General features: G+C 41.1%; 1 protein-coding gene across 10 annotated transcripts in view; it reads right to left on the reverse strand.

Moving 5' to 3' along the window:
• Nucleotides 1-25,080, reverse strand: part of LOC310890191 (dymeclin) — a 205,751-nt gene that overhangs the window by 148,401 nt on the left and 32,270 nt on the right. For all 10 annotated transcript variants that reach the window (XM_083818890.1, XM_083818897.1, XM_083818891.1 and 7 more), the window contains 2 exons: nucleotides 21,325-21,450; nucleotides 19,630-19,772 (listed from right to left, as the gene is read on the reverse strand). In XM_083818890.1, the coding sequence (XP_083675016.1) occupies nucleotides 19,630-19,772; nucleotides 21,325-21,450 (269 nt within the window). The remainder of the gene's footprint in view (nucleotides 1-19,629; nucleotides 19,773-21,324; nucleotides 21,451-25,080) is intronic.

The following is a 25,080-nucleotide window of genomic DNA, read 5'->3' on the forward strand; positions in this document are numbered from 1 at the left end:
AAAAAAAATGAGAATTTTCTACTTAATAAGGGCATTTACCTCTATATGCCCTTGGCCTGAATATATTCTGTTTGCTCTCAGTTAAGGCACTGGACAATATCCATTAATCAGCTCAAACCAAACCAGCCCAGCAAGGTGTTTAAGAACAAGAACAATTTCACTGGCTTTACCAAACCCATTCAGAACGAAAGTTTCCCATGGTAGCAGTGAGTGAAATAATATTTCTGGAAACAACCTTAGCTTTGTAAGTAATTTCTGAAACTGGACCAAAGAACAAATATCAGCAAGCAGTAAACTACCCGGTTTCCTGATTACTTCGTCAGGAAATAAAAACAAAACGTTGGGCCAAGGCAAATCAGGTGCAGGACCTACTGCTGCAGCTGCAGGGAGAGAGATCCCGAGCTCACATCCCAACTGCCGACGAAAGCTCAAATCACTGAAAAGAGAACAGATTACAAACACGCTGTACTAGATAATGAATTCAAATTATCCATTCTCAGTTCAGAAGTCAGCAGTGAGTTACAGATAACCCTGACGTCAAAACTGAAGTTACACGAGCCAAAATATTGCCACGTATTTCACAGAATCACAAAAAGGTTTGGGTTGGAAAGAACCTTAAAAGTCATCAAATTCCAAACCCCTGCCACGGGCAGGGACACCTCCCACCAGACCAGGTTGTTTCCCATCCTACCTGCCCTCAAATGCATCCAGGAATGGGGCATCCACAGCTTCTCTAGGCAACCTGTTCATATTTTCCACTAGTATTTTTATATTATCTACATATTACATGCCCACATAGTCTTGTATTTATACATATATTTTGTATTCATATATTCCTCAGATGACATTTACATGAAAATTATTTGGATATAAAGCTTATACGTATTTTCATGTCAGCTAGGTAGGTTGATACGCACCAGGTGTATATATATGAATTTTTATGTAAAGAATATGTATGTACGGTTACATTTTATTGATATAAAACAGTTTTTCTATTACATAAATATATGCATACAAAACCTGTAGGCATCAAGCATCCATCCATCCATCCAGTGCCTAAAAACATCTCCCACTCTTGGCAAGATTAATTTGATCTAGATTTTCCTTCCAGCCAAGAGTAAGCTCTCCTAAAACCTCCCACAATTCGATTTCCGCTTCTTTTTCAGACAAGGAAAATCTTCACTCAAGGTCACGATCTGATTTTCTTCCTAAAAAACAAAACCACCAACTTCCCACACGCATATTTACACAAGCATTCTTGACTGAAGTCAACTAACTATAAGGAGGGTGGGAGGATTCTTCCAGTTTCAAACTATCTTCTCAAAATGAAATTCATTTTGCTAGTTAGCAAACTCCACATTGACGTAGCCCCCCCAAAATAATAGTAATAATAAAATCAGCAAGAAACAGGTAAGAAAACAGGCTCAACTTCTGAATTGCTTGTAGATGGCAGTGAGACAACTTCCAGTCATCGTATTAAGGGCTCACAGTGGTTGTAAACCAAAGGTCCCCAAGAGCACTAACACGTACCGTGACTCAACTGCAGAGGAAGGAGAGTATGAAATGTAGAAAGGTTTTTAAACCTTTTCCAAATCAGGAAAGAAAGAGGTACATCAACTTGGGCAGGTTCAGTGCTAAACCATCCCAATTCAAGCCAAAAAGAACTTCGGATCAGCCTGCTAAACATAAACATGTAAAACTCAAATCAGGCACTTTCATAGATGTGTCATGCTATTAGAAAAGTTGCACTGACCCTTGCTATTTGCATAACTCTTATACATAAGCGTATCTTGCAGGTTTTTTCAAACCTTTTTGAAGGAATCGGTAAACACAAGTTAGAGTAACCAATGTAACTGATAAAGGGTGCATGTCAATGGAGATTTTAACCTAACTTCCACCAAAACAGACAGCCCCTTCCCTTCCTTTTGGGCATTTCTTCCCACTTTTCTGTTCCCTTGGAAGGGAAAAAGATATAAAAAACAAAAAAAACAAAACCAACCAACCGAAAAACACACTTGCGTAGCCACAGGAAAAGAAATTTCTTTAGCCACGTTGAGGGGAAGGGCAATTTTTCAGCCAGCTCAGATGCGTGACAGCTCACCACGTGGCCACACAACTGCAAACATCAGCAAAAAAGGAGGAGAGGTAGAAACATGCGGACAAGAGTCGTAGTGCGTGGTCTGAGCTTCTCTGAACAGCAGCTGGTACTTCTGTTGGATTCCAAGTCAACGTGGAATTGCACCCAGCAACTGGGTTTCTAAGAAACTGTGAAACAAACACATGAAAGCTTTTGAAAGGGTAACTAGAACGTGTTTAGATGTCCTGGTGGTGGGAGAGACAAATATAACTGACAGTGGCGGGGGGGACAACCCACCACTCTTTAAGCCAGTGCCTCACCCATGCCATTGTCTACCCATCCAGATCTTAACGTTCCATTTAAAGATCACAGAATCATCTAGGTTGGAAGAGACCTCCAAGATCATCCAGTCCAACCTCTGACCTAACACTAACAAGCCCTCCACTAAACCATCTCACTAAGCTCTACATCTAAACGTCTCTTAAAGACCTCCAGGGATGGTGACTCAACCACTTCCCCGGGCAGCCCATTCCAATGCCTCACAACCCTTTCCGTAAAGAAGTGCCTCCTAATATCCAACCTAAACCTCCCCTGGCGCAACTTTAGCCCATTCCCCCTCATCCTATCACTGGGCACGTGGGAGAATGGACCAAAAGATGCCACAGAGGACTCTCAAAAACCTTAATAAAGCCAGGCAGACATCTTCAACCCTTCTTCCCTCATCTGCAAGCGTTGTCCTTTTACCATTGCAAAGGCAATCCAGGTTGCCAAGCACAGCTTACTGTTGCTCCAGCCATCAGATTGCTTCCACTCAGCTGGCCACACTGCTGCAATGGAACACCAAAGATTCAGAGCTATGTAATTTAAGACAAGACTGAATATCCATATTTAATCCTGATTCTAAGCATTTTGCTGTATACGGACTGCGGAGCTTAAGCCGTATAATTAAAGCAATTCATGTCTTGATTTATTATTATTGTTCCTATTAATTTCACGTCCAGGAATCTTCACTTGGACATAACTGAATCTATGCCATGCTTCTCTTGATTAACCTTAGGCATTTAGGAAAAGCATAAGCAGCTACAGAAACACCTGCCTCCAAATATATGGAACGCCATGATGTAGTTATCACAGTGATTACCTAAAATCAGCACCAAGTTGCATAAAGATGCCTTAAATGCTCAAGCAGAGTCTACGGACATCGTTAGCTAGATTCTAAATCCCCACTTGGTACAAGCCCAGAAGAGAAAAACAAAGCAAAACATAGAAGTGCTTAATTAACATTCCTTTAACCAAGCACGGCGTTAACGTCTTCAAGGAAGATGGGGATTAAAGGACTCTAAAATACATTCAGAACAAGTTTTTTAGAAAAAAGCACACACTGTATCAACTACGCCCCGAGCCCTTATTAACTCCTACACTTCTCACACAGACATCGGAGTTTAATGATAAGACACCCACATGCATGCCTGATTGTAATTTACGGGTAGTGGACCGCATTCAATCCAAGTTGAAAGCATTTGGCATTTTGGCAGATGATAAAATCCCTTCCTACGCTTGAGCAAGGATACAATGACAATTTCCATACCGGACACCACACTTCGTAAGGAATTATGTCTAGCATGACACCCACACTAAGCAGGCAGCACTATAAATTTTAATTTATACAGTCATTACTTCTTTTCAACTTCTGCCTCCTAAGGAGGATGAAGTGACAACGAAAATGTCAGCGCTGCACAACAAAAGAATTAACTCGTACATAAGGTGCAATAATTACAAGTATTGCAGGTTTCCATCTTTAGTACTTGCCTTGTGCTTGTTTCAACTTATGTGCCAAGCCATGGTGAAAATTTAATTTGAAATTAATTAACTGCAGAGCTCTGAATATATGCCGAAGCAAAGTTTTACACAGTTCATGCATCTGCTTTATGGATTGACTACTACAATTTGCAAATACAACGGCTCTTGACATACCGATAAGATGCTGAAATGACCTAAAATACCTGGGCATGCCCTGAGTTTTAGGGAGTGATGTGGAGGGGCAGGGCAGGGGGTGTTCGAAAAAACAGAGGAAAAAAGACGCTATTAAAAAGACAGGAAGAGAAACACTGCAGCGCTGATTGAGAACACATTATTTTCCAATACACAAACTGCAAAAGCACATGAGATTTTTTTTCTTCTTCTTCCAGTGAAAATATGATGGAGCCAAATGGCAGAGAGAAATATTTGCTATTTAGCAAGAAGAAAAATCCACCAGTAGGTACAAATCATGTGACAAAGCATTAACTTAACTCGGTAAACGACATGGGACTGTGTTTAACACATTTTAGACTGATCTAGAAATTACTAATTAGATTTTAATTCTCTATATATTGTTCAAAATAAGTTTTTACCTAAATCCTCCCTTCTGAGGGGGGTCTTGCAAGTAAACAAGAGTGCAGGAATGGAAGAGAAAAAAGCAGAAGAGACACGAGTCTTCCAGCCTACCATTTGTTTTGATCGTATCGCTTGCTGTACTTATTTAGCAAACTTACCCGGTCCCAGAAGTGCCCACGTTAAACATAATGTATTTTCAATTCATGAAATAGCATTAGCATAAATGGCAAAGGCACGCAGCAGGCCAGCCGCGCGCAATAATTGTCCCCGCGTTTGTTCGTTTTAATGCTGCAATTAAATCACTCAGCTGCACCAAGTGCTGTCACCAGGACTTTTCTTCTGTGACTGCTACAGAAGCTGAACGTTGTTTGTTTGGGCAACGGTACAACTTGCGCAAAGCTTCAGCGGGTTACAACTCCAGATAGTGAAGGAAAAAGCTCAAAAAGACGAAAATACCGAACTGATTAGTGAAGATTTTTGACCAACACAACAGTTGTAACAACAACAAGGTCAGCAGCCATTGCAAGCTACAAGTTTACACAAAAAAATTAAAAAGAATGCTGGGCAGTAATAGGAACGTGGCTAACAAGCACATTTTCCATCTATGCTAAGACTATTTCAGGACAACTTACGTTACAAAAATGTAAAATGCTGTACTTTCAGTTGCATAAACCCTTTTCATAATAAGCAGTCCTCTAATGGAGGTTACGTGTCATTCCTGTCCAAGAATAACTGTTACAAAAATCAAAGGCTTTAGAGCTTCTGTCCATGGCCCAGGTTGCTCCGACCTAGAAGCAACAAACAAGACCCTGAAGACTATGTTCTATGGCAAATACCTAATTTAATGTTTAATAGAAATGACAGCACAAACAATCCCCAAACAGAAAATTAGAAGAGAGGAACTCGAGGAGGAAAAAAATATGCTTGAAATCAGGAAACATTTCTCTGCAACAAAGCAAGGTTATGTTTAAGACTTCTGGCAAATACCATTCAATCAACAAAGTATTATTCAGATTAATTGAAATACCAGGCCTACCTCTAGAAGTTGCAGCGTGATGTTAGACTTGATTTTGGGAGCAGATGCTCCAGATGCTGTTTGGGAGAGACCTTAGGAGACTGATGCTTTTTTTGCCTCAAAATGTCAATGGAAGAGGGCTTTGCCTCCACTCCCTTCTCGGTCACGGCAAAATAATTTGAACAAGAGTCATTTTGATAGCTTTCTGATGAGATTAATCCGATTTCTTCTATCAAATATCTTGGGACAGGAAAGCCCATGGATAATCTCAGGCAAGGTCAGAATTTGTCGCAATGGAGTGCCGTATTTATTCAAGTATGGGGATGTGTCTGCTTGGAGTAGTGCCCAGACTTGCTATTATTCTCAATCAGATTGTTGGTTTTTTTGTTTGTTTTCTTAAATTCCAGAAAAATAACCCTCCAGATTTACTGCTGTTGATTTGGTTTCTTGAGGCTGAACAACTGAATCGTGGAGGAAAAAATAAGTTTTACTGTACGGAGACTTGCATGATCTCACAAAGTCCTCCACGTGCACATCCTACCACCTGATCGGAGACGCTCACCACGAACAGCAACTGTTCTGATTTTGTTCCCAGAAAGACACCTGCGTTTCCGCTTCTGAGGACAGAATTTATTTCCAATATCCACAATTACAACCGACTTCAGATTGCTCAGTAAAGGAATGGCTTTGGGATAAGTTGGTGGACAAGTACCTTGAGAAGCTCTGAAGTCAGCCACACGCACGTTCGGATGAAACGCAACCTTTCCATGCCTTGGCTCTGAGTGTTGTGAAATGGAAAAGCAGCCTTCAATTTAGCAGGATCGGGAGTGGTTTTGCTTTCATCCCATTGCCAGAAGAATATCCTGGCCTAACAAGCCTGTACTATCTCAATCGAGTATTCATTTCAAGAAGTCTGAAATATTGTTCTGAACACTCGGTATCTCAAATTATCTGACTCTGTAAACACTGGACAACTAGGTGGTTGCCTTCATCAGATTATTAGGAAAAAATTTTTATCTTTTCATTGTTTCTCCCCAGGAGACTGCATGTGGCAGAACTGCAAGCAGCTGTTGTTATTATTCCCTTTAAATAGGCGTCTTTCAATACTTACTATTCTATTTTCCAGCCATGTTATTATAGCATTTATGTTTTAAAACTTCTAAAATTCTAAGAAGTTTCCTGTATAGGTAATTTGCCATGCACGCCGTCATATCTTGCTTGCTCTTGCACTACAGAAATCTAAGAGACTTCCAAAAATTTTGCTTTGAAAATAGAATTATGTCCTCTGTGTAGTAAAACTCCTTTCCTTACACTAGTTTTGTTCCATTCTCCACACTTCTCTATAAGAAGCAGTGATTAACACGAACGAACTAAGTGTTCACCAGTGACTACGTAAACAGAAGTTCTTCGGAGTATTATTCAAGCATCTAAATCGCAAGAAGTTCTAAAATTGCATCTTAAACCTTAAGCTCTCTCATCTGAAAGACATCATGCACAGCCGAAGGACTGAAACTGGCTGGAGACATCCTAGCACAGCATTCCCGCTCCAGACATCGGGGCCATCTGCATACATGATACAACACGGGCTGTAACTGGAAGGTTACACCATCTTCTTCAAAAGCTTAAACACGGTGACTTGACCGTAACAGCTGGTGGCTTTAAATATCGTGACTTTGCCATAACAGTCAAACGGTTTTCTTTTTTTTTTTTTAATTAAGAAAGTGCTCCACCTGCTATACTGTGAAAAAGGAAACACACCTCTATTTCCTCCATCACTACAGATTACAAAACACGATAAAGATCCATCCCCCTCGTATTTAACTTGCTCCCCACAAGCACTCAGCACCTTTGCCAAAGCTAACGAGTTGGAAGTTTAGGGCTTGACCTCAAAAGGTTTCCACTGAAGCTACTGGGACACGGCAGGAGCGATTCTCTGTGGATAACCACAGCCCAGATCAGCACCATAACCAATTTTGAAGCCGTAAAGACATGCCCTTTTCCAAGTAGAGCACTAGGAAGGGTTATATATGACACACCCTAGAATATTCCATTGTCAGCTATGATTAATGACAATCTTGAGGGTCTTTTCTCTTTAGGGTAAGAACTGCGTAGCTTCTACGCTTACACAAAAACTTCAAAAGTAAAGCATTTAGAGAGTAATGCAAGACCAGCTTACACAGCTGGAAAGAAGACCTGCCTTCAGGCAGGCAGCCTCTAGTTAAATTTCTGTTTAAAAAAATGACACGATCTTTTGCCAGTCCAAAATAAAAGTCTGCAAGCTTGATAACTTTAATACAAGATTGTCCTTGAGAATACAGAGAAAAAATAAATAGCTAAGATGGTGCTCAGCGAATGATTCACTTCTCTCATATTCTACTCCTCATTTTTCCAATTTCACTTAACAAAGCCTGGTATTCAGAGAGGTATTACATGACTGGTACAGCAAGAATCAGTTGTGTAAGACCTATTTCTTGTCTGCACGGCCCTAGTTCACTTAAACCCTAATTCGGCCCTACTGAAAACTAGTTTGTTCTAAAGGATGAAGAGAATTTACAAACCAACCTTTTCCAGAGTGTTTGAGCGTAGCTACGACAGGGACTCTAATGCTCAAGTTTTTCTTACGTACAACTAGCATTACATACTGACAATACGCTCCTGATGGCAGAGCAGAGCAGATCAGGTTCCTTCAGATGAAGCAGTTCCAGGATCCTGCAATCTCCCAGGCAGCCTCTCCCGAGCCACCACCTCAGCAGCGGGAGGAAGGGTGGGCGCTCCTGCCTGCATTTTACAGGAGGAAGATTTATAAAAGGATTAGAAGACAACTCTTTCTCTTAATTGAAGACAAGACTTAGGTTTCCCAATCCACAGTTCTCTAAAAGAGAAGAAAGGAGGACAAGAAAAAAAAATCCCAAAGGAAAACAAAGCCCTGTTTAAGACATGCCTGCTGTCCCTTCCTAATGCCCTCCAGCCACAGCACCAGCTGTGAGCATCCACCTGGGCACTGCACTGGTCTAGACGCTGCCTGCTATACACAGAAATGGCACAGGACAGTAGAGGTGGCATGGTGGAAAGAAAAAAAAACGGGATGCTGGAAGCCATCCTGACAGCCTTGTGCACCCCATTACAATCACCATGAGTTCTTGGAAGTGGGTTTCTGATTAAAGTCTGCATGTTTTAGGTATACTCTTCACAGGATGTGGAGTGCAAAATAAATCCTGGAAGCTCACCTTAAATATTAATAAGGCTTCAAGAAGGTTAAGTGCCAGCTGAAGTTGAGCAAACCTACTGATACAATTCTGTCACCCTCAGACAACCTACAGACACGTGCATCACCCTAGACACGTATTAAAACTTAAAAGTTCAATAACTGTTTAATACAGAACTACCACTCATGCATATTCATGGCATAAATAAATGGATTTAAATCAAACTGACTTAACTGCGGCATAAAACCATCTTCCTTACTGGATTAACTAATTAATGTGGTTTTCTTTGCGTGAGCTAAGACCAGTAAGAAAGCAAAAATTCTCTGTTCGTTCATTTTGGGATTCTATGTCTGTATAATTATCAGTTACAGATCCTTATAGTACTGAAAAAAAAAACACAAAAATCAACAGAAGTGACGAGAAATTTAGTCTTAACAATTATTAGGAATTATTCCAGAGCTCTGCTCGTTCTAAAATTTTTCATTTAGACAAAAAACCTTGTCCTTTTCCTGACCACAACTCTCTTATGAAATCTGGTTTCTAAATTTATTACCTACACGATTCAGGAGAGTGACAGGGTCTCAACTCTGTCATTATTAATATCCGTAGCAGGAAGACGAGGTTTGGATCTCTGCCGAGTAAAAAAATCTGTCCATTGAACTGCAGCAGTCCTACAGTAACAGTCGATTACAAACCTCACCAAAACGTTCCAAAATGAGCAAGGAAAGATCACAGAATGGCAATGATTGGCACAAAGGAAGGAATACTACCCAGAGACTTACCTAGAAAGGTCAAACATGAAAACATTTACCTAAAACACTAAGTAACTATAACATGTAAGAGCTTGTTGGCCCAACTTGCTCTGCATTTTGCATGAGCAAGCCTCTAATGATACTCCAACAAGGAAAGTTTGTTTACCAGTAACAACTTCGATATTAACTTCATCACATTCGTATCAGCAATGTTTTTACATCCCCAACAGCAATTTACATAGAGGCAAGAATTATCATGTCAGCCAGCCAAGTCATAGCTGAGTTAGAGATATCAGAGAGCCATCTTCCTCCCTACATCCACTCTGCCCGGGCAGCTCCATGCACCTCCATTCTTTCTACCTCACAGGACAGAAAGAGAAGATGGAAAGGACCAGATGACAACTTGTGCAATGAGAAATTTGTTTCTCTGCCTTCCAGATTGGCATCTCACCTATCTAGGTCTTCTCTCATGTTCCACGGTGAAGGACGTATCCGTAACTTCATAATGCTTGCTTTCTTCAACTCAAATATTGGTTAATGAAAAATTAAATGAATAAAAGCTGTATTGTAGCTTCAGAGCGGATAATGGAATTTACATTTCAGGATCCCAACACTGTTCCCAGTAAAACGAGTCAGAGAACGGTTTGGGTTGGAAGGGACCTTAAAGACCACCCAGTTCCAACACCCCTGTCGTGGGCAGGGATGCCACCCACTAGATCAGGTTGCTCAGGACCTCGTCCAACCTGGCCTTGAACACCTCCGGGGATGGGGCATCCACAGCCTCTCTGGGCAAGCTGTTCCAGTGCTCAACTACTCCCTGAGGGAAGAATTTCCTCCTAACATCTAATCTAAATCTCCCCTCTTTTAGTTTAAAAACCATTCCCCCGTGTTCTATCATTATCTGCCCGAGTAAAAAGTTCCCTTCGTAGGTCATCATGCCTACAACTATCTGTTGTCTTAAAACAACAAATAAATCTACTCAGGTGGGTGTAAATGACTTCTGTCTGTGCTACTGTGGCTGTACCACTACAGCTGCTACCTCTACGCCAGCAGCACACCAAAGCAGCCAGTCACTTCTGTCTGAACCATGTCCCCAGCCTGTGACACTTACGGCTGTCAAAGGCAGTTATCAGCCAGACGTCGACCAACACAGGTTGGCTGTACACAGCTCTGGACTTGGAGCAAATTCTAAATCCAAATAAAAAAAAAAAATCAAGTTATTGAGCAGCAAGCAAAAATTCACACTTTCCTATAAGGGTAATAACTGAATTTCCATGTAGTACAGAAGTTTATTTTTCAATAATGGAAATCCATTCTTTTCATCAGGATGTCTATTCCTAGGTGCCACATTCTTTTCTTCTTAATAGTATTTTTCTTTCCCCAAAGTGAGTCACTCTGGAAAACACCACTCGCTTGAAAGAGAACAAAATTGACAAACAAACCCAACTGTCATGAAAAATAATGTTCACTGCTATATACTATGACTACCACATACCAATAGCTTAGAAGTTCCATCAGAAAAAATAAGTTGCAAATCCATTCGACAATAGTTACTGGCTTCAGGAGAAGGAAATAAACATTTAAATCTGCAACTGTTAAAAGAGTTTCTTCTAATACACCGCTAAGCATATGATCTGTTTGGCTTTGCTCTAATTTGGCTGGGAAGGCTTTCGCAGAAAGAAGGAAAATGTTTTTGATGGCTTGTTCAAAAGGAAAAATAGCCATTTATCAGGTTATGTAAAAATCTTGTACTTGTGTTGGAAACTACAGTTTGGCAGAACACATTTAATTACCCCTGGCTCTTCTAGAGCATTAAGTAAAAAATAACTACGTTATAATCGTGTTAAGGGTTTGTCTTCGTTGGTTCGAGACAAAGATTTTAGTGAAAGGTCTCATTAAATCTTAGATCATTCTTTACACAACTTAGCTCCTCCACGGGTCTACACAAACAAGGAGGTAAAGCTATAATCCGTAGAAATAAAAGAAAGATGGGAAGATTTCCAAGCTTTTTATGCTCAAAGGTAAAGGAGAACGCTTCCCCCCCACACACACTATCAAAAGTGTTCATTAGAAATAATAGCTATTGAAATCGAGTTTTTCATGAAATCAACCTTTCAGGAAATCAACCCTCTAAATCAGAAACAAACACTTCAGCCCATACATGCGACACTGTAAATACGCACTCTTAAATACATACCCAACAAGATGCCAGAGAAATCATACTGTGAGCTCCATCCACATTGATGAAATTCCAGAATCCCTGAACTACGAAGAAACGGGGCACCCCTGGAGAGCGGCTAAGAAGTTTGGTAGATACCGAGTGGAGAACCAAGTCACTAAGCACAGGGATTTCGAGTAGAATTGACACCATCGGAATACAGCTCCCCTACACGTACAAGGAGCATCAGTAAGGTCACGCCATCACGAAACTACAGAAGTCACGACAGCCAAGATTTTCATACTATGCTCGCTTCGCCAAGATAATCTTACCCCATGCTATGCAAATTCAATGCCCTCTCCATATACTGACCACAATTAAAAAAAACACAGCAGGCAAGACATTTAGCGTAACAAAAAGAGTACGTATTTATGGTTCTAGTCAATGCTGAAAGTTTCTGTACGAGCCTAAAAGGCTGCACAGTTTTGAAATACAGATGTTCTAATGCAGACATTTTCATTCGACGGATTCAAACATTCACCTGGTTCTGAGTGTTGCCATCAGGGAAAGTTCTGAATGAGAAAGCTGAGAATGGGGAACGGGGGCTGTGATCAGCCCCTAATGCTTCGTCTCCGCTGCCCCATCATGGTCCCTCTCTGCCCCTGCTCCACGTGGGGTCCCTCCCACGGGATGCCGTCCTTCCCGAACCGATCCCGCATGCGCTGCCCACAGGCAGCAGCTCTCCAGCACGGCTCCGTCCCACGGGGTCCATCCGCCAGGAGCAAACTGCTCCAGCACGGGTCCCCCACGGGCGGCAGCTCCCCCCAGACCCCAAAAGTGTAGTAGTAGAAGTATACATGCCAGCCAGAAGGCAAAGCAGCTCCCTTGCTATGATGAGCTTGGACAATGATTTATGCGAATGACCCGATGGCTGAACACTCCCATCCCAAAAAGGTGTTAGAGACATGTGGCAGGAGAATGAAAGGGAAACCACTTAAACATGTCATTTAGTAACAAATGCAGCTTCACATGAAATTAATCCACTAGGGGACCCGCAAACCAAATTTGGACACAGGGCAATAGAAAAAATAATCACTTCTTGTACTTCACCAGCGTTCCTCACCCTGACCTGAAACATAGCTGAGTTTTTCCTGCCCACTCACTTTATAACCCCTCCAAAGGGCCTGCCAATAACTGTATAAAATCATTTGTAAAAATCATTTGTATCAATCATTTGTAATATGGTATCAGTGCTTCTAAAAACAAATAAACCATCAATTTTCCTAACTACTGGACTATCTTCTGATAGAAAGTGTGCAGCAGAAGAACACATCCTGAGTGGTACGCCGCATACACACATGTACGCAATGCACATAACATTTTCCAAGTTATGAAGAACAACTTCCTTATGGACTTAAGTAACAGGTGTTAATATCCCGTTTTAATAATTAATATTTATACTCTTTTATGATTTAATATTTTAATTAGTACAAAAGCCTTTTGGTCACATCTTAACCCTCCGTACTCCGCACCATCCAGAAGGATGACCATCACGAAGTTTGGACAATACTTCACGAGAAGCACAGTGGCCTATTGGAAGCCCCCGAGCCAGAAAACTTGACGTTTGATTCCCAGATTTTGGCCTTGTAAACAACAGGGTCAACCCACTTAATCAGCTGCAGTATGCTCAAAATTGAAGCCGTAATAATGGTGTTAATCGCGTTAAAGCATTTTGAGATTTACCGCTGAGACATGTCATAGAGGAGATCCATACCCTTGTTGACACCGGTTAAAAAGTGAAGAGGTCAAAACAGCTTCCTCGCCATCCCTGAGTTGAAATGTATAGGATTTCAGAAAAGGTCGAACTTGTAAGCGTAACAGTATTTTTCCTTCCGAAAAAACAAAAATTTTAGTTGAAGTTTTATAATGATTAATTCTGCAGTTCTCAATTTCAATTTCTCTATTTCTCTTAGAGCTAGGAAAAGTTTGGAAAGCATCATTTTTTTTCAGCAATATAAAATTCTTTCACACTTGCCCTAATGTTTGCAAGATATCATTTTTTTTTTTCCTTCAACAAGCAATTTCTGCTAAGAATTAAAGAAAAATATTTTTGAGCCAATAGGGGACTTGGGTTTTGATTTCTTTATTTATTTATTAGTGCTGGGCTTTTTTTTTTAAAAAAAACACTTCTATTTTATAACGGGTTATTTGAAGCTGTTCAAGGTTTTGGCATATCAGAATAAATGTCAGGGAGATAAATCACCAACACACCTCATGAAACTCGCTGCAGAACTCTCAGTCAACAAGCTGGAACATATGGTTGCAATTATGATCTGTATTACCACAGAAATCAGAAGCTCCAGTCACGAACCACAACCTCGTTATGCTATGTACTGTACATGCTGAAGGATGGGCTCTATCCTCAACAACCTACATAGAGGACATGAGACAAAAAGGATTCACAGAGAGAAAAAAAAAAGGGATTCACAAGAGAAAAGAGGCAGTTACTAGGCAGCACCATGGGCAGTGCCCTCCACAGACCACAAACCGGTGTCAGGTAGATATCACAGAGGGTATCAAGAGGACTTAAAGAATAAAAACATAAGCTCTGAGAATGTTTAGCTACAAAATGTTTTGTCACTGCTGTAAGGGTCCCCAGCAGCGTCTCCCTGAGAGGAAATGAAGGAAGCCATGCTACCGTTTGCTCCCTGCAGAAGTGGAACTGGTCTCACTGGAGTCAATGGAAGATGTCCGTGAACAACCAGGCCCAGGACCGTACAGTGTTAACTGCTCTTCTTTGAGAGAAACGCTTTGTTATCGTTGCCATCAATGCTTACAGAAAGAGTTTTTACAGAAAAAGTGGAGGGGGTCCCCCAGCAAAGTCTATGCTACCTGCCCAGCTGTTTCTAACTAGTGGTTTACTATCAAAAACATGTTGGCGAAGTTTACAAGACAGATCGACAATTTCGTAAATAATTACGTGATGATTCTTCTGGTTGCAGATCCTTGTGATCGAAAGCCCCAAACGTTTGCTGGACCTGGGGCCTAGTCATGCTACCAGAAGCGCTATTGCTGTGTAACTGTTGTATACGCTCACATCGTTCAAACCCACAAAGATAAATTAAATTAAAAACAAACAAAAACACCCCCAAAAAACCCACAGGGTATGTCAAAGGAACTGCGCAAGAGCTTGATAGAGCTTGAAGACATCTCTGCAGAAGACATCTCAGAAGAGATTTATGCCCGAGGCAATATTTTTCTGGGCTACTACGATTAACACAGAAGATGAATTTTATCTGCGAAAAGGCAACGAAGACTCTCAAAGGGAACTTTCACAGCCCAGCCTGACAGTAGTTGGGCCTAACTTCAAATCTGCTCGCCTGGTCCCCGCAGCGCCGGAGCTGCACAGCACAGATGTCGGTCAGGACGAAGCTGCTCTAGAATCCAGCTCCCTGGGCAGCTTTTGCAGACTGAACCTCCCCCAGCTACACTGCTATTAACACCCAACTTCTTAATTTCAGGGAACACGTACTCGAGCTGCAGGCACATGTTTCGCTGCAGTTCGGACACGTCTGCAGAGAAACTAAGAAAAAAGCTAAGGATCGGGACCCTAAATCTTCACATACAATCTGAATCGAAATGGCATGATTGCAGTGACAAGAGGATGCTGCTGGTATGGACTGTAAGCAAGAAGGAAGATTAGCAGAAGTGGGACAGAAGTCTTAGATCTACGTTCTCATTATGCCGAGAGCATGAACAGAAACACTGACTAGGCACCAGGGAGAGACAGAAAGCTGAAGTTCAGGTTTATGGGGCAGATCATACACTAGATCTGTGACAAATCAAAACAGGTTCTGGAAGGTCAAACCAACTAGATTGAAAAATCTGTAAGAAAAAAGTCCAGCGGAATGGTAAGAAATAAGAGATATGTGTAAGTAGTAGTTTTTGACCTTCTACTTGGACGCATTTTAGTCTATATATTAAAAATCAGACTACGTAACTTTTTCCTCTTCAATTTTAACATTAAACGCTAGATGGGAATAACCAGTCTTCTTATAAAGATAACCATGCAAGCGTTCCTGTTAATGTCAGCAGCAGAAGAAGAAACCTTGGTACACACAAGTCACAGATGTGTAAAATAGGTCGTCAGATTCCCTCTTCAAGTACGCTACTGCCGAATGACATCATGCAGACTGAAGTACACGCTTCCATGAAGCTCGATAATGTTCAGGAATGTTTGCCTAGTTCCAAGCAAAGAGTACGGACGTGAGAAAACAAGCAGCTGTTGACGACTACACGCTGAGTTCTGTAATTCACATTAATGCTGCCACAGTACATTTGCGGGCCAAATTAGTTCAGGCTGATCAGGTGACTTATCAAGATAAATCACCTTTCATGGATTTCTTCCAGGTAGAGCATTGTACCCACCGCAATTAAAATTACCTGAACACACACTACGTCAACGAGAAGCTACCACTGCAGTAACTCGTAAGTACTTCAAGATGCATTAAGGTGGGGTTATCTTTTTAAACAGCAAAACATAAATTGGGTCAACTGTTTCAAATGCAACCATTTACATTAATTTTTTGATAGCCTTGAGTAGCACTAACATTTTCCTGGCTTATTATTTGTTTGGTGGCTCCTCAACATAACATGAGTTTTAGTTTGCAAGAAATCAAACGACTAAGTAAAAAATTTTGCTTACCAAAAACAGTTCTCTCAACTTGGTCAACTGTGGACCATGAAGTGGCAAACACTAATAATACTTCAAAAAGGAAGAAATTTAAAACAAAAAAAAAAAAAATAAATGAAGTAATTTAGTTCAGTTCGATTCCTTCTGAACCAAGGAGAATGATTTTTGATTTGTAACATGAAATGTAAACTCTACTGTCATTCACACTGATGTCACTTCACAGCACATGAACAAAACATAACCAGATCTAGCAGCACTTCACAATTATTTTTGCACACCTACGAAAAGGCTACTATGATTCAAAACACAGTTGACTCAATGCCAAAGATACTGCACTGGAGAACGTCCTTTTTGAAGTTAGGAAACTAAAATACCATCCCCCCCTCGCTCCAAACCCACAATTGTGTATTGGATGATGGCATAATTGGCAACACAATTCTGATCAAGGTACTTTATACACAAGACAGAGAAATGTACTTGCAGCACACAGGCAACTTGCATGCAGTCAGAGGTCAAACCAAGGAGAAGAAACGGGCGTGAGGATGTTGGCTGCATGGTTTCAGGGTTAAGGAGGTTCATGAGAGGAAAAGAAACAGGCTACAAAGGATGAGAAGCGGGACAAGGTTAACTGTGGGAAAGGGTAAACTTCTGCTCACGTTGTGTGTGGTTATCACTCCTGCAGAATCACGAGGAAGGAAAGGAGGGGGGGGCTTGAAATACAGTGCTTATACAAGTTTGCAGACCTACTGCTGCTGTGAAAGAGACTACAAAACATGCACAAAAAAACAAAATAAGGTAGGTAGCTGTGGTATCAAGTTATGTAAGTCCAAATTAACAAGTACAACGATTATCCTAGGCCTCAAAATTTCATATGAAAAGGTTTTAAAAACCAGGCTCCTGCCTCTTTTCATCCTAAATAAAAGATGGATTATTTCATTAGACTTACTTTAAGAATTATGTAGTATTTAAAAGACATGAAAGCGAGCTTTCAATTCTTTCATTCTTTCAGTACGTATCCTGTAAAAACATAAAAGCCTACAAAACTATACAAAAATAAAACAATACAGAAATCACTTCTGGAAGTTTTTCCCCATCTGCTCAAATCTTACTTTTTTTTTTTTATAACAATTTGTGTTGCTGTCTTCAAAATCTTTGTTGCACTCTCCACACGTACCTGATGCTTTAAAAAGGATGACAAAGGGCTTAATTCAGAGCTGTTACCAATGGACAAATACGCCATTTATTCTACCAGTCTTAGCGTGTCCAAATTTCATCTATAGTCCAGCACTGCATGCAGGCAAAGAATATTAACTAGCCACGTGCACGCAAACAGAAGTACTATTCCAATTTTCTAACAAGAGATGGCATTTATTTTTTCCCCTTTCCTGGATGGGTTATTCGAGAGCTCTTTCCGAAAGCTCTTTCGCCTAAAGCTTCATATGAAGATACTTAATTCACCAGGAGAAACGATGGCACTTCAAGTGCTCATGAAAGAAGCAACGAAGTAAGTGTGGGAGTATGCCAAGGGAGTTGTTAAGAGAATGGTTCAAGAAGGAGCAAAGGGGGGTGGAAATGTAGGAAGAGACAAGAACATACGTAGGCAGAAACCTTAAGAATTTGCGCTAAGAAATGCAAACTCGATACACAAGAAGTAAAAAGTCATGTGGGGATATGTTATCAGAGCTGTGGAGGAAGGTAAGGCGGTGACACTTTGGATGGACTTCACAGGTTAAGCAAGCGAAGAGGAAAAAAAGCTCTTTGCACTAAGGCAGAAATACACTCAGGCGTGACTAGACAACTAGAATCAAGGTGAATGAAAACATGTGGTGCAGGTAGCAACAAAATACGCCGTGAAAACCACTCTACAGTCACAAGCTGAAGCACAAACCACATAACGAAACCTGCTTTGGAAAACATTTTAAAAGCAATTTTCTCCAGCAACTGACAAGAAGGAAAAGAACGTACCTGCCGGGACTTCCAAAATAAAAAAAAAACACGTTGTGAGGAACAATTTAATTACTTTCTCTTCTCTGTCTAAATAAACAGCCAACCAAACAACCGTTTTCTGACACATTTACCTTATGGGCATAACCCAAACACTGCCGTGGTCTGCCCCAAGCATGTAAACTAGAAACCAGAAAGAAGATGAGTGTGTTCCTGTGAACGCACTGGGCTCCGTGTAACCTCACCTTACACAGAAGCAGGAACGCGTTTAGGATACGCTGCACTACGTTACAGAGACGTGCTCTTTTACTGCCTCCAGGAGGAGATCCACATGCACTGTCACAGTCAGTCCGCAAAAATATTTTCTGGCAGGCCACACGCGGCACGAACTTTAATATTCCCTAGGGATGCTTCCAGTGACTGGATTTCACAGAAGATCAAAACAAATAGGATATGTTCGAACAACAGCTGACTTGCAAAGTATTACTTAGATTTATCAAATAAAAGGAAAGTGGTAGATACTATTTCTGTTAGCAAGGTATTGTATTTTATTTTTACTATAAACAAAACTGTTTAGGGAGAATTTTTACATGCAATACACAGCTGAAGAAAACCACGCATCTGGTATGGGGAAGAGAGCAACCACCAATTAAAATGCAGTACGTAGTATAAAAAACATTGAAACCCTTTTTCTTAACAATATGTCATTAAGTCCTTTGTATACTTCAGACAGAATCTCTCTATAACAAACAGACCAACCACGGAAGGTCACAAGCTATTCACAACATCCAGGAAAAACATTAGTCAACCTACCGGGAAAGGCATACGCTACGGTATGTTACAAAAATTTGTTACCTAGGCCACTCTCTTATATCACAGAAGCCTTGAGTTTGGAAGGAGCCTCTTCAGGCCATCTAGTCCAAATTTCCTGCTCAGGCAGGGCCACCTAGAGCAGGACGCCATATCCATACCGTAACGGTACAGAATAAAATATGCACGTTCTCTGAAAACGTGTACAGCTCTTGAACAACGGAGTCTTTACGCAATATTTATTCCAACGTTTTAAATAACTTGAAACGTGATTCGTCAAATGGGGCACTGTTTAAAAATTAAAAGTATCAACAACAGAAAACAAAAGGGGACAAAGTGCTACTATTACCGTATATTGTCCTGCAGGGAGGGCATCTCTGCAGCGCCTGCTGATCGTTTCATGTCTTGAGGCAGAGCACGTACATTCACAATTTATAGTAGGCCCACGGCCATAGCTTTTCTATACTGAGCCCACACGTTAGCATCACTCGTTGAAAAAAAAAAAAAACAGACTACAGGTGCATTTGTAAGAGAGGTCACATAGAAGGCAATACTTTGTAAGACCTGACCAATTGTTTAGAGGAGATAAAAGACTCACTTGCCACCCCGGATGCAATTCCGTACAGCAGTCCTCCTCCGTCTGTTTGCTGCTGAAAGACATGGGTCCCCGGGGGAGGGCTTCTTTCTTGTCTAATGAAGTTATACAGCAGAGTTTTCACAAGCCTGCTGGTATATGGGAGACTGCAAAGAAAAACAGGCAACTCGGGTTGACTCACAAGTTGCAAAATTCGGCTACAAAAGCGACGCTATGCATTTTTGTTCACTGGAAGGAGGACATGCTTAGATCTCAATTCTTTTTTAAAAGTCCCGTTGATCGTTTGAGGAATAACAGATGCTCATTATCTCACCTGGGAGTCAAGTCTAATCAACTACACCGCAAAGAGCAGGCAGGGTGCAAAGCAGTCTTGGGCACTGTGCCTCCTTACAGATTAAAAGAGAAAGAACACCGAGGTTTTGACCATGCAGAGCTGCGCCGACTCCAGCAGGACGCTGTAGCAGCACCTTCAGGAGCACGGCTGCAGAAATATTTTGTTTTCAATACCACTTTTAAGTCAATCAACTCGTGGAACTATTGTATTTTTCTACCCCCAAGACAACTGTAAAAATATTGATGCAAGGGAAAGAAACACTATATTCATTTCATTTTCCTTCCATGCTTTGGTTATATAGAATAGGTAACCATAATTAATTCCTGCACCCCCCCCCCCCCCCAGTATGTGGCTGTGTGTGGCTGGGGTGAATTTGCAGGGATGAACGAAACACGTGACCTCATCCCAGTGATTCTGACAAACGCACACAAAATTTGCTGGACTTAAATAAAAGTCTTCAGTAATTTTAAAAAAAGATCCCTGAAGAAACACACGGTTGGTTCCTACTCCTCTATAATTTAGAGGTGAACAGATCAGGGCTGTGTTGTGATGATCTCCAGCTTCCCTTACCCAGTAGCCCTTGAACTCTTCACATTGCCCCAGAACCCCAGCGCCTACGCTTTCCATGTACCTGCTGCTCCCAGCTTAGACCTACACATAACACCCTTCTCCCAAATATTCCCCTGATTCTCTGTTCTTCATATGCCTCACAGGAGCAGTACCTCTTCTCTTGCTTCTAGCAGAAATTTCAGAAAACCGGACAACAGGTACACTTACTAAAAAACTGTCTGCGTTTAAAGGTGCTCATTGGATTTTAAGGTCAGAGGACAAATGGCAGCCTGACCAAAACGCATAAAGACCACCATGACAGCGTTTAAACAAGACCTACTCGCCAGAACAAGTGATATTACTCACTTCGCAGCTTAAAACTCAACCTTGCATGTATTTGCCGTCTTCCAAGGGGCTGCCATTTATTTGTACCACGTGAACGATCACCAGCATCGCAGAGATGCACAGGTTCTCTAGACCGGAATATTAAAGGAAAAGGCCCCCAGCTGAACCAAAAACCACCCTGAGAAGTAAAAACTGTTTAAGGGAGCATATCAAAATCCCTCTCAAAAAAAAAAAAAGAAAAGATTGCTTCCAAAATAGTTTTCCGGAAGTCAGAGCTGTAAGATTTAAACCCGAGGCCTTCCAAAAGCCTTTACAGATGTTTTTGTGTTCCATCTTTTTCTGAGGGGAACAAATTACTACCAAAATACATTCCACTGGCTTTTGTTTTCAAGTGCAAACAGTCTAAACAAGCTATCAGAAGCTTTTTTTTTTGCGCTATTTGGTCCAGCCCCGCCCAGAACACGACATACCATCGACCGTGCATCAGGTATTTGTGAATGAGGCTTTCTCGCAGAATTTCCTTGTGAAATAACTGGCAGGAGAGGAAGACGACGAGCGTTGTCACAGCCTCCAAGGAAATGCTGTATGTAATATCTCTGCAGGAAAAAGGGAAAATTCGGAAAGATTAATCTACCGGCTTTGTTCACTAACTGACTTACAAGAACACCGAATAGCTTCAACTTGAGGTTATGCGTTTTACAGCGAGTCTCAACTGGGAACAGCTAACCAACAAATTGAACTCGCTAGGGAAAAGCCACATCACTTCACACAGATAATGCATTATTTTTTATTGCAGTAAGCATTTTTTGATACGCCAGAAGACGAGACAACGTGAAAACATCGCAGCGTTGCCCAGAACGTTCCACCTGCAATTTTCAGAGTGCCCTTCACCCTAAAAATAATAAATGCGTCTCGAAAATATGTCCTTTGTCCTGTTAAACGAAATTGTCATTCTGAGTCTGGGAAATGGCCAGCTAGCCAAACACCACTCCATCTGCCAGGAAGAGTGGATCCCGAAGAAAGGGATGTCACATACAAACGCTGGTTTAAATATGAAGTGCTCACGATGTCAAGATACTACGTACAGTTCAATTTAAACGCTATTTGTGACGTAGCAGTGAAGTGTGACACTTAAAGGCGTGACTGCCAGTTCCGAGGAACGTGCTGTAATGATTCAACGCTGACTCCAGATAGTTTACCAAAGCTCGTTAAGTTAATTAGGAAAGCCTACAGAGCAAAAAGGATGAGAAGGACATCTGTTGTTTGGGATATCCTGTGGTTTCTGTTCTCAACTCCGCCTCTAACAACCCCGTTACCTATCACATATTCGAAAGGGGGAGAAAAATGGTACTTGCTGCCTTAATCACTGATAAATTGCAGAACACCTTTTAAAACACAATTACGTAACTTGTACACGAACCTGTCTGATTCTTGCTTTCAACCACAGACCATTTCTTTCCTCCTCCAGAAGGAGGGAGATGTTTCGTCCAGTGCAACGGTACCATCCTGAAGTGCTCAGAAAGCTTGTTACTACGCACTTATTTAACAATTTTTAACAGTTAAAAAAAAACACGTGTAAACAAAACTAATTACTCTTTCAAGTAACGATGACTTAAAAACAACAGTGCAGTAAGTTAACAGAAAGGACTGGCTGAAACAGAATTCTTCATTCATCTCAGGATTAGAATTGGAGTGGTCTTGATCAAAATGAACAGGCTTTCATTAAATGAGATCAGTTCTATTTTTTAGCTCTTTCTGGTAGTTTAATATCCTGCAAGTGTGACTATTATACTGTAAATAACATGCGTTAGTGTAAAACACAAAGAAAAGCCACTTCATATGTACATCGTGGTGCATAGATAGCTTAAGATAAACTCTTCTGTAGTAGCTCTAGGTCAGAGTTTGAGGAAAGTGAATGTTAGTTATTCAATGGCACGAGCAAATGGGAATCACAATTTCCTGGATCGCAGTCCAACTCGAGCCACGCTGCTTGTGATATAAAAATGTTTTGGAAAGTGACGGTTACACAAACTCGCCGTTTGTATTTTTCCTGGTGTGCTTTGAGTCTTTGAATCCCTAACATTTCACGCCAGGAAGCAACTTACTGCTCAAATAACACTCTTCCTTCAAATCGCGAAGTACGTTTTAATTAGTTTTCGTGAGGTACCTGACTTTTTGCCCACTACGGAGGAAGTTCGCCAGTGTAAATGCTGGTAATTAGATCAGGCCAGAGGTTACGCTGTGATCTGGTTCCACCGCGCGTTCGTCTGCGCCAGGAGCAGGACCGAGCTAGGAACGGTTCCCAGTTCCTCACCCAAGCCGTGATGCTTTGGGATCAGCCACCCACGCCCGTCCCAAGCAAAGCAGGGAAGAGCTACGTATACTGATTATTACAACGGAAAAAAACCACTTCTTAAATTTGCTCCTATCAAATTAAACCCGAAAGCTTGGAATAAATATATTTTTTTTTTTTTTAGGTATACAAAATGCCAGAAACTTATTACCGAGGCTGAGAATCCTAGAAAATCTCCAAAGCTGGGTTCTTCATGACTTGATGAATGAAAAGGCTGACTTAGTGACACGCTACAACATCCAAAATACCTGGGTCGCTTTGTTGGGAGGAAACAAATTTTACAGAATCTATACGCTGGCTCTCCGTTCCAGGCACTTCTTTGCTTAGTTTTCTGACAAATCCTACAACTGGAAATGCAAATCTGAAGAGGCATCACAAAATTCTTCTCTGTTTCCTTACGCTGAGTGATATAAAAATAAACGAAGAAGTTATTGTATTGTATTAAGATTTCTTTTTAAATAACCTGCTTTCAATAACCTTCTAACTGAATGAAAAAAAAAAGCTAATAAATTGATATAACTCAAATTACTTATTTTCTTTCTATTCAAACCCTAATTAAGGGGCATTTAACTGGGAATTTTCACTCAAACTGGAGTCCCAGTATCTGTGGTAACCCTTTAAGCTACGGACACCCTTAATTTAGCAGCACAAGGATAAAGCTTCAGAGCAAAATTTTCTCCACCAAGGGTCAAATGTACAGTTTTCTGAAACTCAAAACATTTCAAAAGGGTCACAAGAACTACCAGGAACCCCTTTTAACTTCAAAGAAAGCACTGTTTATTTATACTGAGAGACTATAGAATGGGGGGGTGTTGATTTTTTTTTTATTCAAAGCTATCACCCTCATAATGGACTTCCTCTTCAAGTTGCTTGCTTGCAGATAAGGAGGAAACGGGAAATAATGAACTCATGTATCAATCACACGTCAGAATTATTTCTCTCTTTCAGAAAACCAGAAGAACCGCACGATGTTGGGAGTTTCTTTTTTCTTTCCCCAGCGTTCTACAAAGCAAACACGAAATCCACACACCTCAGCTAAAGCTCACATCCGAAGTAAATTCACTTCAGCGAACAACATACCAAACCGCATACAAGTCTCTCTATCTTCCTCTCTCCAGACTTCTACAAGTAGCTGTTCTCCTTGGTTCCACGTTCCCTGGTGCTTTAAAGAGACTGAATAGCTCCAGGGTCTTGCATTTGGCACCCAAGTTAAAATTGACTTCTGGCAACAAGTTTAACAAATGGTTTGAAACAAAACCACCACGTACAATTTCTGGTGTAGCAATTTTTAGACAACAATCCAATAAATCAAATGGCGAACTAAGAAGCCAGCAGCTACTCTTTCCGTCTTAATTCCTTCTGTCAAGGAGACAGCAGAGATGCTGGGTTCCCCTGTGAGAGATTTAGGTTGGATGTTAGGAAGAACTTCTTTACCGAAAGGGTTGTTAGGCATTGGAACGGGCTGCCCGGGGAAGTGGTTGAGTCACCATCCCTGGAGGTCTTCAAGAGACGTTTAGATGTAGCCCTTAGTGATATGGTTTAGTGGAGAACTTGTTAGTGTTAGGTCAGAGGTTGGACTGGGTGATCTTGGAGGTCTCTTCCAACCTAGACGATTCTGTGATCTACGGCCCTGGGAAAACTCTTTTATAACAGCACCACGTTTATACTTTAAAAAAAAAAAAGTACTGTTTTAGAAGGAACTGATTATTAAGAGTAACTAATTCCTCCAGGATACTAACTGGAAAGGATAACGCTTCTGGATGTCCATCAAAAACACACATTTTCATTTCCTGGTCCACAGATCGGTAATTTTTCCTCCCTTTTACTTTGCCAAACATTAACTATCCCGCCGCTGCACCAGAGAGGGCAGATC

Source organism: Anser anser (assembly GCF_964211835.1).
Source record: "Anser anser genome assembly, chromosome: Z".
Classification (NCBI taxonomy): domain Eukaryota; kingdom Metazoa; phylum Chordata; class Aves; order Anseriformes; family Anatidae; genus Anser; species Anser anser.